Genomic DNA, 20743 nt, shown 5'->3' with positions numbered 1-20743 from the left:
TCATCACTGCTGAAACCATGTTTCAACTTTGTGCGCTCTGGACTCAGTAGCCAGAGCCACATTTCTTTCTGGCCGCAGGCACAGAACTTGGTCCTTTTGACTGGTTTGGAGTTGGCTAATCTTTGAAATGGTTTTTAATGAGTCCATCTTTGAAATGGATTCTGCAGTACATGAAGAATGGATTCTTCATGGTAACAACTCTTAAGTCTTTGCCTGTCATTAACATAAGAGCTAGGGGAATTTTTCAGGGAATTATTGTTGAGTATTTTTATTCCACCTTGCTTTATACTCCCCCAAATTAATCATCATTATGCTTTTGACGAGTTAATGCTTCTTCAGTTATATTCACAATTTTTTATTTCTTTTTTCATTTTTCATTTTTTTAGGTATTAGTACCTAACTCCATGTTTCTGGCCTCAATGTCATTTTTCCAAAGGACACTTTTTAGCAGTTTTTTTTTTTCTAAAATCATAAATAATTATTAAATTATTTCAGTTCTTTTCCTTAGGAAGAGCTTTATTTATTTTTTTCTTCATGGTTGAATATTAACTTAGATAGCTATAGAATTCTAGGCTGAATGCTAGTCACTTTTTCTTTGGTCTTTGTAGATATAATTTTAAATTTTTTCCTAGCCTTCACTGATAACTTTTGAGAAATCCATTCTCTCATTAAGAGTTTTCCTTTATAGATTACCTTTAATTCTCTGTTTGCTTTAACAATTTTTAAAAAATCCTAATATTTTGCAGTTTCACGGTATTAGTAAATAGGTTTTATCTAAATAACTGAAGAGTCACATATTATATGATATTTTAAGTAGTGTCTCCCTGGTATTGTCCACATTCTCTCCTGCTATAAATCCTATTAAACAAAAGCTTGTTCTTGCCATTCAGTCTTCCAAGTCTCTTAACTTTGTATTCATATCATCTACTTATTGCCTGTCTCTGTGGAATTTTTTAGATTTTTCCAATTCATTAATTCCAAGTCAGTTGTTTATTAGATACTCCTCATATATATTGTGTTTTTAAATTCTAAAAGCTTTTCATTTCTAGAATTTTATTTGCCATTTTTTAGTGTGATTTTTTTTCATAGTGTTCTTTCTGATTGTTATCAATCGTCTCAAATTGACAGGGTTTTAATTCTGCCATTTGTAGAGTCCACTGTCTGTCCTCCTGGAAAATTGCTTCTAAGTACATACCAGATATTTTTGTTGTGAGAACTTTTAAAGTGATGCTCATCTTTTGCAGTGAGGTTTTTTTTTTTTCTCCCCCCTGAAGAGTCAGAGAATCTCTCTAGATTTGTCTGGCATTTGCTTCTTCCTGGCGTCCCAGGAGAATCACCAGCCCTGGATCAACTTTCATGATGATTTCTCTTCATGGAGTTCTCAGCCCATCGGGTACAGTAGAATAAATTTAGAAGTCATGCCCAAGGGAGACACAGCTCTATTATTTTGGATTCTCAAGGAAAATATCCTTCTTCTTAACCCAGACAATGAAAGGTGAGCTTTCTGCTCATCTTCCAATGTTGAGTGCTGTTTTTTTTTTCCTAGTTCATAGTTTAACTGAAGGTATAATCCTTTGAGGTTCCCAACCTCATAGAGGTTTCAGACTTACTTAGTTCCTTGTATTACACTGGCCCCATAAATGCTCTCCTGTCCTCATATAATGTTCCACACTGAGCACTGAAATCCAAAACAAATAGTTCTCAAAAACAATCTCTATTCTCCCAAGTCACCTGCAAAATCATCTCCAAGGGTCAGCTGATTTGCTTATCCTCTGGTTTTCATTTTATCCCCTGGATTTTACACCCAGGGGTTTCTTTATTCTGAAATCAAGCATACTTAAAACAGTGTGTGTTATTTTTTTATTGTGGTATTTAGAGGGGAGGGTTTTAGCTTTAATATACTATGTTTCTCCAGAAGACCAAAGCATTATCATCATTAACAGATAAAAATTAGCTCAAATTTCCAATGAAAATTGAATCATTAAGTAACTATGAAAACATCTATAAAAGAATATTCACTTACTATTAGGATGATGCAGCTTGCATAAATGTTTTTATAATATAATATAAAACCATGTGAATATTTACACAATGAATATTGGGGTAGGTAGAATTGAATATTGGGCACACTTTATATAGGCTTACATCACTGAGTGTTTAAAGAGCAAGTATCCTTTTTTACGATAAGAGTAAAAGGCATATAAGTTAAAAGCATATAAAAATGTTCCCCTGAGCATATTCAGACAAGCAAAATGTTAGTCATCTGTCTACTTCTTGCCCCTGATTACACATAATTATGTAAAGGCGTGAAGAACAAGGAAGAGGAAACTGCCATTTCACTTCTAGTTTAAATGGAGTGGTCAGAAGAGCTGCACCATGGGTAATCTACGGTTTCATCAGTAGCACAGAACAGCTCAATTTGAAAAGCAAGTAGTCATTAGCTTAATGCAAGGCCAAGCTGTGATTCCCACAGAGTCCCTTTAGGGCAAATCTTTGGCAAACACGAAAGCAGAGGCAGTCAGGCTGAGGAAAGTAACACTCCAAAGGTTGCATCCACAAAGTTATTTATATAACTCCAAGCCAGAATTTAAGGCTTTAATTAGAGCACCTATTTGAAGGCTCCTCTTTGAACACGCAAAGTTTAACTATTTAAACATATTATTCAATATTTATTTTCCCCACGGAAAGTAATCTCTCCTTCCAGATGTCCTGATGATATCATACAATTTCTACTACGATAGCACTTAGCACATTTTGCATAGCAAAGTAATTGTAATTTCTGTGTTTCTGCCCCTCCACTAAATAAAACTGCTTGAGGAGAGGGACTTTGGCTTGTTCATCTTTGAATGGCCAAGAATGACTCCAAACAAATAATTCTTGAATTATAAGTGGTCCTCATTCATTTATCCATTTTATAACAATTTGTGTAAGTTCTTAGTCTGTAGCAGGCACATTCTTAGGGGCTGGTGAAGTAGCCATGAATAAAAAAGACCAAAAGCCCTGCCATAATGGAGCTTATATTCTACCTGGGTGAGACAGATTAAAAAAAAAAAAGGTAGTAAAATGTGTCATGTTAGAAAGTAACAGTGCTATGGGAAAAAAAAAAAAAAAACAAAAAAAAACAAACTAAAGCCTGGTAAGAAATATAGCAAGTGCTGGGGAAACCAGGTTTAATTTAAAACAGTGTGACAAAGGCAAGCTTCATTAAGAAGTCAGGGAAGGGTGAGCCACATGAAAGAACATTCAAGGAAGAGTGAAGGGCAAAAGCAAAGGCCCTGAGGCGGAAATAGATCTGTTATTAATCTGAGATCAACTACACAAAAGCAGTTGTAGTTTATCCTGGAGTATAGAGTGGGAAAGGGCATTTCCAGCAGAGGAGTGACTGATCTGATTTGTATTTTTACAGGATCACACTGTCCTGTGTGTTGAGGGGAGACTGTCAGGGGCAAAGACAGAAGGGAAACTCATTTGGAGGTTATTACATTAACACAGGGCAGTGGGGATTGTGGTCTGGATGAGGTCTGTAGCAGTGAGGGGTGGTAAGAAATCCTCCATTTCGAGACAATAGAATTTACTGACAATTGGATATTATTAAAAGTTGTGGGAAATACAATATAACAGATAAAATCTGATGTGGAAAGAGAGAGACAGAAAGAAAGGAAGAGGAAAGAGTGGGAGACAGTCTGGTATTAGCCATTTTGATCCACAGCAAATTATTTAATAATTTTTGAAGAAAAGACATTTTTTTCAGTACCTAATACGTGCCAGAAAAAAATTTAAGGATTTCACTTGAGTTAAATATTTTTATACTTGGATCTACCCGTGAGTAGATGCTGTTATTTTCACTTTACATATAGGGAAGCAGACACAATGACGTTAAGTAACCTACTTGCAATCTCACAGCGGCTACTTTCCACAGCCAGGATTCAAACCTAAATACTTTACCTCCAGAGCTGGTAGACTCTAATGGCATTATATGATGTCTGATACTGTTTCTTTCACTGAAATTATATAATTTCATTGACATCTTTTATACAATCCGTTTCGATAGCCATGTCACGCACGTGCTCGCTTGTATGCACACCTGAGTTACGCAACAAAGATATGCCAGCGCCATCTAGTGGCCCTACTAATCTCAGTTTGCAGTGGAATGCGTACATCTGGGTTCAGTATTACCATAGGATGGCATAATATGTAAAGTAACCGAAGATGTTGTTATAAATATTTGGGAAGGATGGTGATCAAAGAAATGTAACTAAAGATTAAATAAAGTACTTGCCTGCAATACCCAAGTGATTATCAGCTTGAACATTGACTTTATCCTTTACAAATAATCAGTAGGATAGGGTCTTCTCTAAATGAATGAGCATTCATTCATTTATTCTTGCACTTGTTTATATATTCGTTTATAAATTATATATACCATATACTCTGAACATCATATACTCAGTACTGTGAGATAGATAGATAGATATAGAGATAGATAAATGAATTTAGTAAAATTTATGTGAAAGTCCATGTCCTGACAGACTTTGGCGAGAAATGAATGCATATAATATAGTCATGAAAATCTGGTATAATAAATGAAAAGCTAGAGAAGTTTTGGCAAAGAAATAATCAGCTTCACTTAGAGTTATAGAAAGGCTCATAAAAGAGATAATGCTAATGTTTCTACCTTTCCATCAACTGCCAAGTACCAATATCTTCTCACAATAAAAGTATATTACATTGACCCGTTTGCATTTAAACCTTCAATGCACTGCCACTACATTTAAAAGTTCATAAATACTACATTTACCACCTATATGATATGTTCATCACCTTGCTGATATATCACTAGTGGCCTTCTATGGCCTACATAACATGGAAAAGGAGACAAGAAGGCCAGAATGGCTGATATCAAATCCTGGCTCCATCACTTGTTTAGCTACGTGAAACTTGCTACTTAAGCTCTATGTGCCGTGATTTTCTCACCTATATCATGGGATGTTTATACTTCCTATTTCATAGGGTTGTTGCAGTGAGTTATTACAATTATTCTAATACTCAGAATCCTGTCTGACAGAGAGTAAACATTAAATCTTAGTGGTTAATACAATCACCACACTCCTCTGTTTAAATCTCCATTCTTAGGACCTTTTCTCTCTGAACTAGAAGGCATATTGGAATAACTGACATCCAAAGTGTCTTTTAAAACATTGAGATTTCAAATCAGTTCAATGTTTGTTGAGAGCTAGAGTTAACTGCATTATGTCCTGTTTTTCTCCATTTCAGTAATGTTCAGTTGGAATAAAAGAACAAGCATCCTACCTTCAGGCAGGTTGTTACATTACTCATCCAAAGAGCTTTTCAAACTCTTCCTCTCACCTAGGATTCTCATATGGCCCCCAACCCCAGCCCAGTTAAAGAATCATTGTTTTATGGCACCAGCATTAATGATGGGTGTATAATTCTAGTGTGGAAAACAATGCTAAAAACTATTAAATAAGATGACAATTTGAAACTGGGTATTAACTAGTATGACACACAAATAGATTAGAGGATGTATTTGAAAGAGTTAAATAAATGGGAGCTTTAGAAAACCTTCTTTTTGTAGATGCCAAAATAACATGTTAAGATAAAATTTAAAATCCACAATATTGAGGCACAAGTTATATAAAATACTCATTTCAGTACACTTTGATGAGTTCTCACTCACGTCCCCACAAGCACTATCAAAATATAGAGCATGTCTCACACCCCAAAATTTTGTTTCCCCCGCTTTGCAGGCCATCTTCTGCTAACTTCTTGCTCACAGCACCAGCTGTGATCTCTTCTGATTTCTTCTCTTTTCTTGTATTTGTAGATTAACTTTGTCTTTCTAGAACTTTTATAAGTAGGATCATGTAATATGTGCTCTTTTGTGTCCAGATTCATTTTCTCAGCACATAGTTCTTAACATCCATAGATGTTGTAAGACTCTTGGTTCATTTCCTTTTTATTGCTGAGTATTATTCCACATATGTATATGCCAATATTTGTTTATCCATTCACCTGTTGAAGGACATTTGGGTGATTTCCAATTGGGGTTGTCATGAATAAAGCTGCCATAAACATTCATGTTCTGAACTCATAAACTTTAAATTTATTTGTTAATGCTTCGAGTGGATTTCATGCAGTTTATATTTATTAGAAATTACAAGAGTTCTAAAGTGGTATACTCCTACCAGTATTAATATGATAGTTCCAAATGATCCACATCCTTGCTAATACCTGATATCATCAGTCTTTGTAATATTAGCCACTGAAGAGAACATGTAGTGTTATCTCATTGTGGCTTTAATTCCTATTAGTCTAATGACTAATGTTAAGCATCATTTTATGGGTTTATTCCCCAATTGTTTATTTTTTCTGGTTAAGTATCAGTCCAAATCCCTTGTGAGTATTTTTATCAGATTGTCTTCTTATTATTGAGTTTTAAGAAATTTTTATACCTGCTGGGCACAAGTCTTTTGTCAAATATGTGAGTGACACCTGTGATCTTCTTAGAAGAATTGAAGTTTTTATTTCTACAAAGTCAAATTTATCATGTTTTGTTTTGTTTTGTTTTGTTTTCATTTATGGGTTGTTACTTTTATGTACTGTCCAAGAATTCCTTGCTACACCGACTCAAAGATTTGTTCCTATGCTTTCTCCTACAAGCATTAGAGTTTTAGCTTTTCTTTTTAGGTATATACCTCTTGCATAACATACACGTAGTAAGAGCAGGTATCTTTGCCTTGTTCTCAGTCCTAGGATATGAGCATTCATTTTTCATTACTAGGCATCATCTCATTTTCGTAAATGCCCTCTATCAATTTAAAATCCCCTCTATTCATTCTTCCCTAAGAGTTTCTCTTATGTTTATGTGTTAACCTTTTTCAAATGCCTTTGCTACACCCATTGATACCATCATGCAGCTTTTCTCCTTATACTGCTAAAATGAGGAATTGTATTTATTGATTTTCAAGTGTAAACTGAGCTTGCATTCCTTGGACAAATCCTACTTGGTCATTACATATCATTCCTTTGACATATTATACATACTGATGGATTTAATTTATAAAATTTGGATATACCACATTTTTTTTTGCATCTGTGTTCATAAGGGATATCAACATGCAATTTTCTTTGCATGTGAAGTTTTTGGATTTCAGGATTAGAGCAATACTGGCCACATAAAATAAATTGAGAAGTCATCTTTCATCTATTATTGCTACAAGATTTTGTGTAGAGTTGATTTGATTTCTACCTTAAATGTCTGATGGATTTTATTAGTGATTGCACCGGGGCCTAAAGATTGGCAAGGTGGGATTAATTATGAACTTAATTTCTTTAATTAATATAAAGAAATTCAGATTGAGTACAAAGTTCTGCTTGAGTTTTCTTTGATAATTTGTATATTTCAAGAAATTGGCACATTTCAACTAGTTTTAAAATTTAGTGGCATTCAAATGTCCATCGACTGATGAGTGGAAAAAGAAGATGTGGTATATATATACAATGGAATATTACTCAGCAATCAAAAAGAATGAAATCCTGCCATTTGCAACAACATGGATGGAACTAGAGTATATTATGCTAAGCGAAATAAGTCAGAGAAAGACAGATATCACATGATTTCATTCTTATGTGGAATTTAAGAAGCCAAACAGATGAACATAGGAGAAGAGAAGCAAAAATAAGATAAAAACAGAAAGGTAGATGAACCATAAGAGACTCTTAAATACAGAGAATAACCTGAGGGTTACTGGAGGGGTGTTGGATGGAGGGATCGACTAAATGAACAAGGGACATTAAGGAGGATGTTAGGATGAGCACGGATGTTGTATGTAAGTGATGAATCACTAATTACTATTCCCGAAGACAAATAAATTAATTAATACAATTTAATGTTATTAAATTGTTCATAATATTTCTCTTTTTTTCCTTTGTCTGTAGTATTTGTACAAGCCACTCTTACAGGGGCGCCTGGGTGGCTCAGTCGGTTAAGTGTCCGACTTTGGCTCAGGTCATGATCTCGCGGTCCGTGAGTTCAAGCCCTGCGTCGGGCTCTGTGCTGACAGCTCAGAGCCTGGAGCCTGTTTCAGATTCTGTGTCTCCCTCTTTCTCTGACCCTCCCCTGTTCATGCTCTCTCTCTCTGTCTCAAAAATAAATAAACGTTAAAAAAAGTTTAAAAAAAAAACAAAAACAAGCCACTCTTACATTCCCAATATTGATATTTTGTATTTTCTTTTTTCTCTTTTTAAAAAAAGTTTTAATGTTTATTTTTGTGTGTATGTGTGTGAGAAAGAGAGAGAGACAGAGCATGAGCAGGGGAGGGGCAGCGAGAGAGGAGACACAGAAGGCAAAGCAGGCTCCAGACTCTGAGCTGTCAGCACAGAGCCCAACATGGGGCTCGAACTCAAGAACCGTGAGATCATGACCTGAGACAAAGTCAAACACTTAATCAACTGAGCTATCCAGGCACCCCTCTCTTTTCTTAATCAACCCAATTAAAATTTTATTAGCATTACTGATCTTTTTAGAGAATCAGATTTTGATTTTATTAACAGTTTCTAGTATTTAGCAATTTTTTGTTTTATTGGGTTCTGATCCTGTTATTATTTTCTTTGTTCTTATTCTGAATTTAATTTACCCTTTCTAGTTTTTGTTTTTTTGATGTGGAATCTTGGATCATTCATTTCATATGTTTTTCTTCTAATGTAAATATTTAAAGCTAGAAATTTACTGTCAAACACTATCTTAGCTGCATTCCACAAATTATAACATGTGCATTTTCACCTTCAACAAATTGAAAGTATTTTCTAACTTCCTTGTGATGTATTATTTGATCCTTACATCGTGTCGAAGTATATTTTTTAATTTCCAAATATTTCAGATTCTCTAGATACATTTTTATTGTTAGTTTTGAAGTTAATTGTGTTGTAATGAGAGAACAAATTCTTGAAGAGGTACATCACAAGCCACATTGAAGGAAACATCTCAATCATGTGCTAGTCCAACTAGCCAGGACTTGATTACTGGGAAGGAGCTACAGGTGGGCATGGGAGAGGGTGAACAGGCAGAGGATTGAGAAAGCAAAGAAAGCCTGGCCAGGACAGTATAGTCAGGGAGTTAAACTCTCTATTTCCATGTCTAGGACAGAAAGCATGATCTTAAGGGCAAAGTTGAAGTTTGAATGTAGCTTGTCCAGACCCTAGTCCCACTCCTACTTGACTTCACCCTTAAAACACTTGTGCAAGGTAGACTTGACTTGAAGGTGAGGAAGAGGAAGAGTGATTAAAATTACTTAGTAATTTTTAAATAAAAAAAGTTATTCGATCTGTTGCAGACTCTCATAGATCCCCTACATGAATATTTGATTCCTTTTTTAAAAGTTTTTTTTTTTTTAATCTGGAAGAGACCATTAAGAAAAGAAGTATTGTATCCTAGATTTTTAAAATAACAAAATGATGGGAAATTATTTATGGAAATAATTTTAAGGGCACAGGCCTCTTTATATAAAATATACTACATTTTAAATTTGTAAGGGGTTGAAATTAAAGTTTAGATAGCTAGTTTTTTTTAATCCAAAATCTGTTTATTGGGATAGTTCCCCACTCATGTTGACTCAGGGTGCATTTAGTGCTGCTTCAATCTGAAGGAGCATCCTTCTATGAGCCTTGCTTTTCCTCCTTCGGCTGGCACAGGACGGTGGAGCGGTCCACACATAGCACCACCGTCTGCGTGTGGCTGAACACGGTGGTGATTTTGTAGCACCCTGGGCACTTCGCGTCCATGAAGTAGGAGTTGGAGCTCTGCACCAGGCGCTTCTTCTTGTGCTTTCTTCTCCTCTTCCGGGGACGGGTGCAGGAGGTCCTTCGCGAGGGGCATGTTCTCGTGGGCAGGTCGTCACCGCCGGAAAGGATAAAATAGCTAATATTTTAATCAAGATTTGTATCTCTTGATGATGCACATTGAGAAAAAAAAAATCTTCATTTTAAGAAGCCATAATTATTTGTTGCATTAATGGGACACAGGTTTAGAGTTCCTTGGTCACCAAAAGCTTCCATGGTTCCTGAGTTCCCACAGGAGCCAAGATCCAGTTATCACGTAATTCTGTGCTATAAAGTCTAGTTTAATACCCATCTTCTCCTCAAGTGGATCTTTCAGTCTCTACAGATTGACTTATTCACGCCCCATAGGAAAACACCGATATACAGGTACAAGGATTTCCCCCGCAGGCTCTGCATTTTTCTTTTACTGACTGACTTACCTTCCTGAATGTGGATTAGTCAGGGTTCTGGAGAGAAACAGAACCAACAGCATATGCATATATGCACATACCTGCTTGATAGGTGGCATTAGTAAGACTCCCTACCGGACAAGTCTGGGAAGAGCATCTGCCACACCTGGGGCACCAGGTGTTTATCCTCTCAGGAATCTCCTATTGGCTCTTGGCTCTTTTAGAACTCTGAGCTCCCGGGATGGGGCTCTCTCTCTGGGAAGAGTGGTATGGCCATAGCGCCGCAGGCCTCTCTCTGCCATTCTCCCAGCCACCCCTGACACTCAGCAAATCCCAGCGCATCCTGGCCCCGCCCCTCCATCAGGATCCACACTTCCTCCTCCCACCTATCAAAGAAAGAAAGAAAGAAAGAAAGAAAGAAAGAAAGAAAGAAAGAAAGAAAGAAAGAATCTCTCTGTCCCTCAGTCCCTCTCCCACACTCACTCTCTCGCTGTCCAAATCATGTAGGACCTTATAGCAATGTCATGGAGCTCAATATTTCTTGTAACAGTAATGGAAAACTGTTCAAGGAGAGCAAGGTAATCTCTGTCAATCTAAAGAGAGATTTTTTTTAAGGAATTAGCTTACATGATTGTGGTGACTGGCAAGCTCAAAATCTGTCCAGTAGGCCACCAAGCTGGGGACTCAGGGAAGAGTTGGCAGTTCAATTTCAAAGGCAGTCTGCAGGCAGAATTCTTTCTTCTTTGGGGAATGTTAGCCTTTTTCTATTAAAGCCTTTAACTAACTGGATGAGGGCCACCCATATTTTGGAGACTAATGCTTTACTCATCTACCAGATATGTTCACACAAAACCTCTAGAATAATGTACGACCTAAAATCTGGGCACTGTGGGCCAATCAAGGTGACACAAAGTTAACCTTACAAATGGCTTCTCCATCTCCTGTCACAGTGCTACATGTCCTTCCTTGTCTAAACGTAACTTGGTTCTGTAATCCTATAAATCCATTCTGATCTGTTACCTGAATTCATCTAATTGTTTTGTACTACTGCTTTAGGATCTTATAATGTGAAAAATGATATTGAAAGCCTTAGAAAATGTATTAGCTCACATTTTTACTTATGTTACCTCTGGGTTTGTGGAATATCAATCTCCTTGAAAACAGAGACTGTGTTGCAATTCTCCAGCACCTACCACTATGTCTGGGAAATGGTATTAAATCAAACAGTATTGAATAACTGCAATCTTTCACTCAAAAAAATTTATTGAGCTCTTGTGTGCATAAGAATATAAGTTTCACAAGCTCATATGTTTATATATATTCTATTCTTTGATGTAGCCCCAATACCTAGAAGAAAGCTTGGCTCACATCACCTTAACAACTATTTGGTAAAGAAATTAGAAATAGTCACTGGTGCATAATGAGGGAATTAAATAGAATATAAGTTTCATGGAAGGGGAGATCTTATGCTTCTTGTATATACTCCAAGCATCTGACACAACTCTGGGCATTTATTAATTGCTCATTAAATGAATTGCATTGACCCTAGCAAAAATTCAATAGATTCTCTGCATTACTGGTTACCAACTTATGGATAAATGCTTTATTTGCTAAATAAGAAAATCCACAATCTAGGAATGATGTTGTCAGATTATACTAAATAAAATGAAAATTATGACTATTTTGTTTTTATTGTAACAAAGCTTATTATGTCTTATTGGCAGCTTTTGCTTGAATCTATTATTGAATCACTCAAAACTAAAATATTGCATATTTTTAAAGTGCAACTGAATATACTCTATATATTTTAGCAAGAAATGTTAAGTTTTAAACATCTTTCAGATATCTTTGTAACCCTACAAAAAAATGCATTTAACATTCACATTTTTAAACAGCCAGTCTACACTAATAAAATAAAAGTGAAAATTAAAATGATCAATTTTATACTTCTATAATCTGTATTCCAAGAACTAAAATTCAGCATGCTTGTTTTTCTCCTGAAGTGTTTAACTTTCAATATTTTAAACAAATGTATTACCGTGGCTATTTGATGAAAGTTCTTAGATTACTCAATTCATTTACACAGCTTTTTGGCAATAGTATAACCATGAACTCCTGCTAATAGATACTGCTTCAATGATAAAATAAAATGTATATTTTATTTAAGGACTAATGTTTCATTAATTCCATATAAGAAAACTAAGAACTCTCAACTATAATGTTTTTAGGTTTCAAATTTTACTTATTTTCATAATGAGATCAACACAGAAGCTGGGGCTGGGATTAGGGAAAGATGATCATTTTGTATTTACATGACTAGAATGTCCATGTATATGAACTCTCATGCAGAGATATGATTACATAAGACACTTTCAAACCCATCAAGTCCATCCACTCCTGTAATGCAAAACCAGGCTTCTTACTATGTGAAATGACATAGGAAAGGACATCTTAGTAGACTTTCTGCAATTATCCCATTTCTCTTGTAAAGTTAGTACCTGATATAATAAAAGTATTTACTTTTCCACCCATAGGACCTAATTGGTGACCTGAAGGAGAAACTTTCAGATCACTTCAAAGATGTCATGGTTGGCCTCATGTACCCACCACCTTCTTATGATGCTCATGAACTCTGGCATGCCATGAAGGTACTATTCTGATACAAAAATATACCTGTAACAAGTGCAGGGCAATATTTCAGTAGAGAGGGAACTGCCCTGTGATGTTCCTGTATGTGATCAGGGGTGGGGGAGAGAATATCTGAGCAAAAACAAAACAGTGAGGGGCGCCTGGGTGGCTTAGTTAAGTGGCTGGACTTCGGCTCAGGTCATGATCTCTGAGTTCGCGAGTTCGAGTCCCACAACCGGCACTGTGCGGACGGCTCAGAGCCTGGAACCTGCTTCGGATTCTGTGTCTCCCTCTTTCCCTGTGTGTCTGTCCCTCCCCAGCTTGCACTGTGTCTGTGTCTCTCAAAAATAAATATACGTTAAAAAATAAGTAAGTAAGTAAGTAAATAAATAAATAAATAAATAAAACAGTGACGATGCTGTGCTCAGGTGAAGTGACCCTGTTAGGAAGAGAGGGCTTCTAGAGCCCAGGAGCTTGGATCAGCCTATTCTTTTGCTGCACAAACTCAGATTCACTGACCCAGCTCTATGCTGAACAACGAAAAAAACCCAAAAAAACAAAATAAGCCTCCAGGGCTGTCCATATTTATCTCTCCCTAGTACACATTCATATATTAAGCAAAAATGTTATAAAACATGTGAACCTCTTCAAACTATTTGTAAAAATTGGACTAAGTAAAAGTGGGATACTGAGTCAGAGACAAAATATAGATGATATCTTTGTTTATTTTTGTAACCTCAAGTTACTCCTTTCCAAAAACTATTGCTCAAAAGTATAAAACTTTTTGGGGCACCTGGGTGGCTCAGTCAGTTGAGCGTCTGACTTAGCCCAGGTCATGATCCCGCACTTGGTGGGTTCAAGCCCCACACGGGGCCCTGTGCTGACCAGCTCAGAGCCTGGAGCCTGCTTCAGATTCTGTCTCCCTCTCTCTGCCTCTCCCCCACTCTGTCTCTCTGTCTCCCAAAAATAAATAAATATTAAATTTTTTTTTTAATTTAAAGTATAAAACTTTTACTTCTGAAGAATTATAATAATTCTTTACAGAAAAGTCATTTCCGTGAAATAAATTGACTACAGATTTGATAGAGACTTTGTTGGCTAGGGATTGGGTACAAAAGGCTTTTTAACATCTTCCAACTGCTGATATTAAACACCTGCAGAACCATTGCAGTCATTCCAATACGATTCCTGCCAATGACCAGATTATGCAGTCTGCAAACAATGTGTGACAAGAGACAGGAAAGGGGAAAAATTAAGGGAACTTGGATTTTGGCCATCATATTTGCAGATGAGAATAGACATTGTATAAAATTCCTATGAATTTCAACTAATCGCTTTTTTGAAGTTGCATATGGCAATTCCCACCTCTTGCAAAATGATGTGACCACAACTATAAGAAGGAAGTCATATGTTACTGTTTAGATAAACTGTTACATTTTATCAATATTACATGGAATGGTAAGGATTTCTAACATTTTCTGGAATATGTGTTGTTTTTATGACAACAGAGAAAAATCAGAGAAAAAATCTGTCCATATAGCTGTAAGAGACCATAAAAGCACCCAGCCTAATGTTTAGACCAATAGTACAAAATTTCACATTTAGGGAGAGGCAGGGAGTGGTCCCTGAAGCATCTTTAGGAAACTAGGAGACCCAGGTTCTAATTTCAGCTCTCCAAAGAATGATATTCTAGCAGCAAAAATATCAGTGCCATGAGCCTTGTTCAAACATCTTTTTCCACATTATTTAGAAAGTCCCATGTTGTTTTATTCTAAATGAAGGAATAGGATTTCAGATAATAATATCTCCTCAGGGTCAAGCAGCTAGTGAATAGCAGAGCCAGAACTGAATAGGACCTATCTTTATCCCAAACATCCTTTCTTTCCTCTCTGCCATCTCTCAGAATATCAGGAATGTTGTAAATCTTTATTATACATAAGATGCACTATTATTCCCAATACAAATGCCTTTATATTTCTCTCTTTCTCTGTATGACAGGGAGCAGGCACTGAAGAGAATTGCCTCATTGATATTTTAGCTTCAAGAACAAATGGAGAAATTTTCCAGATGCGAGAAGCCTACTATTTGCGTAAGGAAATATACATATGTGCATATATTTTACACACACGTAAACTTCATATTTTTCAAATAACACACAAAATATTTCAGTTTATGTGTTTTAAAGTTTTTTTGTAAGACACTCTTAAATTTGATATATCACTCACTCAAGACCAATCAACTCACTGAGTAAAACTGATGATTATATTACCAAAAATGAAACAATTCTCTGCACAATTAAGTTAAGCAAAGTTTCCAGGAAAAGAATTACAAGTTTCTATGAGGTGAGTGTTTACATTAATACAGGTAAATGCCAGCACTGTGGTTCAGGAGCATTTTATTGCTTACCCTGAAGAGACCAGGTATATAGACGAAATAAGGCTAAGTTCAATGAGCACTTAGCAAATTCTACAAATATGGGTAACTAGTTCACTTTGCATAAATCTCATCATCACTGTGATCTATCACAAAATCAAATTTCTACACATTTTAAGAGCAGATAAGCTAATTATTTTTTTAAAAAGATCTAATGCTTTAAATTGCATTGCTTCATGTATTGCCTCACATTGAATATCAAGAAAATATTCTAGACAGTCAGCTCTGTTGCATTTGAACAAAAACAAGGGGTATTTCCCAGTGGGAATGAAGTAAGAACCTTCACTTAAAATACTAAAATGAGGGGCATTTGCGTAGCTCAGTTGGTTAAGCGTCCAATTCTTTCTAATTTTTTAATGTTTATTTATTTTTGAGAGAGAGAGAGAAAAAGACAGAACGTGCGCAAGGGAGGGGCAGAGAGGGAGGGAGACACAGAATCAGAAGCAGGCTCCAGGCTCCAAGCAGTTGGAACAGAGCCCAACATGGGACTTGAACCCACAAGCTGTGAGATCATGACCTGAGCCAAAGTCGGAAGCTTAACCAAAGCATATGATTCTTGATTTCAGCTCAGTTCATGATCTCACCAGGTGAGCTCTAGATTCATGAGTTGGAGCCCTGCGTTGGGGCTCTGAGCTGACAGTATGGAGCCTCCTTGGGATTATCTCTATCCCACTCTCTCTGCCTGCCCCTCCTCCTCCCCCGCTTGTACTCTCTCAAAAATAAATAAACATTTTTTTACATATTAAAACGAGACAGAGCACCTGGGGAAAGTGCTGGGCTGGGTAGCAGTTTATGGAAATAGAATGCATAAGAGCAAATTTTGAGAATTAGAGAATGTGAAATGACTTTCAATGGTGTTTTTCAATTTTGGAATAAAGATAATCATTTTTTTAAGAAAACAGACCTGTGCCTATGCTACTGTTAGTTACCACATTTCTTTGGAGAACTGTTTAGAAAATTGGCTTCAAGACAAAGAGATGTCAACAGATCGATTGTATTTCCTGTGCTTTCCACCCACAACTGGGGCAATAGCATTAACTTATACAAAGCACATTGTTATGCGGTTCTATAATAAATCATACCTTTAACATGGAAGTTTTTTTCCCCAGAATACAACAGCAACCTTCAAGAGGACATTTACTCAGAGACCTCAGGACACTTCAGGGATACTCTCATGAACCTGGTCCAGGTATGAAATTCAAAAATTCACACCATTTTGCATTATTAAAAAATATATGTTTCCTTTTCAAAAAATAGAACAGAAAACTCCAGTTTAACAGTAAATTCTGTATAATAATGTTTACTTAATGCCAGCTAAATTCCAACCACTATAATAGAAACTTGATTTGGATATAGAAATAAACAAATATGAATAATATACCATTTCTATTCTCAAAAAAATCTACTACATATAAGATGTTATGATTACAGAAATATACATAAGTAATTATACCTTATAAGGTAGTTAAAAGATTTAAAATATTAGTTACAATTATAATTCTAATGAGAAATTATAATTCTATTTCTATTTTTTTATTTAAAAAAAAAATTTTTTTTTAACGTTTATTTATTTTTGAGACAGAGAGAGACAGAGCATGAACGGGGGAGGGGCAGAGAGGGAGGGAGACACAGAATCTGAAACGGGCTCCAGGCTCTGAGCTGTCAGCACAGAGCCCGACTCGGGGCTCGAACCCACGGACCGTGAGATCATGACCTGAGCTGAAGTCGGACGCTTAACCGACCCAGCCACCCAGGCGCCCCTATTTCTATTTTTTTAAAGCTACTAAACAGGTTGGGTGCATACTAACTTCTGAGGTCCTAGTATAGCCTAGTAGTAGCATGTTTCTCACTTAATAACTACAAAATACTGTAATATAAATATTCTTATAAGCATTTTATAAATAAAAGATGTCAAACAAAACCTACTAGGTTCTAGCTCTCTGTCTAAAGAGCTAATAAGTAGAAATCCAGAATTTGAATTGATTTCTATAGACTCACACATGCCAGCATCTGATCCTCAGCTCTACCTCAGAAAATTCCGTGGTATTATACATGAACACAAAGGAATACTGCTTCAAGTTAAAATTTGACACATTTTATTTTTATCTACTGACTAAATGGTATTATTTCTATCCAATTAATATTTCTTTTTTTTTTTTTTTTTTTTTTAATTTTTTTAACGTTTTATTTATTTTTGAGACAGAGAGAGACAGAGCATGAACGGGGGAGGGGCAGAGAGAGAGGGAGACACAGAATCGGAAGCAGGCTCCAGGCTCTGAGCCATCAGCCCAGAGCCTGACGCGGGGCTCGAACTCACGGACCGCGAGATCGTGACCTGAGCTGAAGTCGGACGCTTAACCGACTGAGCCACCCAGGCGCCCCTCCAATTAATATTTCTTAAAAACATCCCACACATTAGCATTGTAACAATAATAATATTTTTAGATATAATTAACCTTTGTCTTATATAATCTGTCATCCAATTCAGCAAAGGCACTCAGGAATGTAAAGAGAATCAATATTCAGTTCTTTACTAACAAAAGAAGACCTAGATGTCCAAACTGGAAAAAGTGTCTTAGGAACCAGTATTTTGGCTTGGTTTTACGTCATATGAGTGTGTGTGTGTGTGTGTGTGTGTGTGTGTGTGTGTGTGTGTGTGTGTAATGAAGCAAGCATTTCTAAAATCCCAAAACTTCTCTCTTTATGTCAAGAACATAACTGAGTAGTCAGTAGCTAGCATAAAATTTCACCAAGAACTGTAGGTAGATAGGCTTTTTTACATGGGGATGTAAAATTAAGAAAAAATTCCATTGTCTTTAATGATAAAAGAATAAATGATAGCCCTTCTAGGGAATAAAGGTGGAAGAATGATATGTAGAAAGATGGAGAAAGACCCAAGAGGGAGAAGAGTAGGGTAAGAATGCTGCCTGAGGTCCTTCAGGAGTCCAAGGCCCCACACACTCAGTAGGGGAGTCAGAATCATCAGATGAAAATATGGGATGGACCATGGAATGTCCTTTCTTCCTTTTCTCTGAGCCACTCTGGTTTCAATTGCTTCTATGAGTTCCTGGAAATTTTTTTAGCCTCAACATTTTATGGCCACTATTGCCAAACTCTGAGATGTTCTTCCTTGCCCTTTGTCCTGTTCAGGTTTCTCTGAAGTGGTGCTGTGGAGTATATCCTCCGTGAGGCTTATATCTCTTTCACAGCTCAGTTTTGGCAAATGTAGACATATAACAGTTTGTTTGCAGCTTGAGTAGCACACTTTTCTTTAATCTGGATTTACGATGTTTTGGGAAATGTAAATCTCTAAGAAACTTGGAAGAAGTCTAATGTAATTGATTCCAGTGAATACTGTATACCACTTAGCCATACTAGAACTTCTTTCCTAGACCTATTTCTTTGCATCCTTGCACTCTCCCTGACCATGCCTCTTGTTTTTCACAACTAAAAGCCAGTTCCTTGGAAGTCCTCTCAGATAACATATTTAGTCAGATACATGCTGCAGGGCTGAGTCTTAACAGGTGTTTGCTTTTCAAATCTTCTTCAGGTCCCAGCTTACATTGCTTGGAATCAGTGGTTCCCCCTTTTAACTGTTAGGGACACCAAATATCTGGACTTTCTCTCTACCTCTTTTATTTCAGCTTGCAAACCAGGCAATTATTTGCTGAGCTCATCTCTTTCTTGTAATACATGGCCAAAAGCATACGGTAAATGACAGTTATCAAACTCACATGAAGACCAGAATGGGCTCTCTCGATCAGCTTACAGCTCTCCTCCAAAAAGTGATTCAGAGGCTCATTCTTTTTCCATCTAGCGGCTAATCCATCTTCACATCTTGCTTCTAATTTCATCATTCCAATCCACAATCTACAGAAGCAGAAAGAGGGTGGAGGATTGTTCATGGGAACTGTTATGGACCTCACTGTGATATCTATCACTTTTGCTCACATTTCATTGGCTAGACCTCCATCAGCTAATTCCCCTTATAGTCTGTTTTTTTGTCCTCAAAGAAGATGAAATAAGTTTGGTGATCACCTATCAGTGTGAAAATGAGACTTGAAAACTGAAACCAAGACAGGCCAGTGAGCAACAGAAGATGGAAGGATGAAGATATACTTGGCAATAAGCAGGAAGTCTATGAGGATGACTATATTGGGCACAAAGAGAATTTTCAAAAGGAGAGCAATATATAAACAAAAAAACAAATAAAAATGTTCTGCAGTATTTCTTATAAGTACTTTAAAAGTAAATGTCTTTACATTTTTATCCAAGCTTTATGTTTTTTGACATATCACCATTTTAAGTGATCTTTTGAAAGATCACTGTGTGAAAGTTTCTTGGCCCTACTTCTAATCTAACTCGTAGAATGATGACGTTCATCACACTATATATACTATATACATATTATACAATGTTAATCTGAACATATTAGCTGTATTTTTAATTTCTATATAACTAATCTTAACATGTGTAATTAATTCATATGAGAAAAACAAAAACCCAGCTCTATTTTAATCTTTTATTCCTTCTCTTTTGTTTTTGGCATACATAAAGCATGTGTGTGTTAAAAAATATTGCCCAACATTTACCTGTGTTTCATTGATTGATTGATTGTTTTCCAACAAAGCAAATTTCAAAAATGCTGGTGTGAAAACTAGTGTGGGAATAATCATTTCCCATCAGGCCTCTGATGGAACATACCCTTCAAAGTCTTCTTCTATTTCACAGGAACTGCTCTCCTCTAAGCCTGTCTTATGTATTTTTATTCAGTGTTACCACATAATGTGAGATGTGTTTGCATATCCGCCTTTCCCAGTAGTTTCCCAATCATGAGTTTACAGTTTACAGTTTTAGAACTAGGCTTGGTATATGGTACATAAAAAGCAAGTCAGACTTTTTGGAAATAAATGCTACAAAGAACAAATTCTTTTAAAAGTCTGAGTGAATAAAGTTCAATGCTTGCTGCAGTAAAAAATGAGGCTTAATATACAATAGGTCTATGAGAATTCTAGAAAAGGAACATCATTTGCACACCTGGGGAAGAGGAAGGAGGTGGTTCAGGGTAAGTAGAAACGTCTTGCTTGAGCATGCTGGCTCACTTGAAGGACTCCTGCTAAATAGGAAAAATTGTCTGATTAAATTGCTGGCCGGCGTTGCCAGGTTGACGAGGTTCCTGTAAGCAATAGAGAGCCACAGGGAAATTTCTGGCAGAATGAGAGATCACTGGGAAGACTTTATCTATTATCATCTCCATGTAAGTAGGAAAAAATTAAGTTGCACGTGTCATGCTAATTTACCACAACAAGTGGAAAGAAACATAGTGAGAGCCTCGCTTGTGACTTAAATTAAGAGAATCTAACTTATTAAGAATAAAAACTAGTTTCTCCTTCTTATCATCTCTTTAATTTCTTAATTCCATTCTCATTGAGTTT

General features: G+C 36.3%; 1 protein-coding gene and 1 pseudogene across 1 annotated transcript in view; one reads left to right on the top strand and one right to left on the bottom strand.

The window, feature by feature from the left end:
* Positions 1 to 20743, top strand: part of ANXA10 (annexin A10) — a 118421-nt gene that overhangs the window by 76707 nt on the left and 20971 nt on the right. The window contains exons 4-6 of the mRNA XM_042936678.1: positions 12782 to 12895; positions 14874 to 14964; positions 16418 to 16497. Coding sequence (XP_042792612.1) covers positions 12782 to 12895; positions 14874 to 14964; positions 16418 to 16497 — 285 coding nt within the window. The remainder of the gene's footprint in view (positions 1 to 12781; positions 12896 to 14873; positions 14965 to 16417; positions 16498 to 20743) is intronic.
* Positions 9581 to 9931, bottom strand: LOC122216933 (annotated as a pseudogene).

Source organism: Panthera leo, chromosome B1, assembly GCF_018350215.1.
Source record: "Panthera leo isolate Ple1 chromosome B1, P.leo_Ple1_pat1.1, whole genome shotgun sequence".
Lineage (NCBI taxonomy): Eukaryota > Metazoa > Chordata > Mammalia > Carnivora > Felidae > Panthera > Panthera leo.
This window is presented reverse-complemented; position numbering and strand designations above follow the sequence as displayed.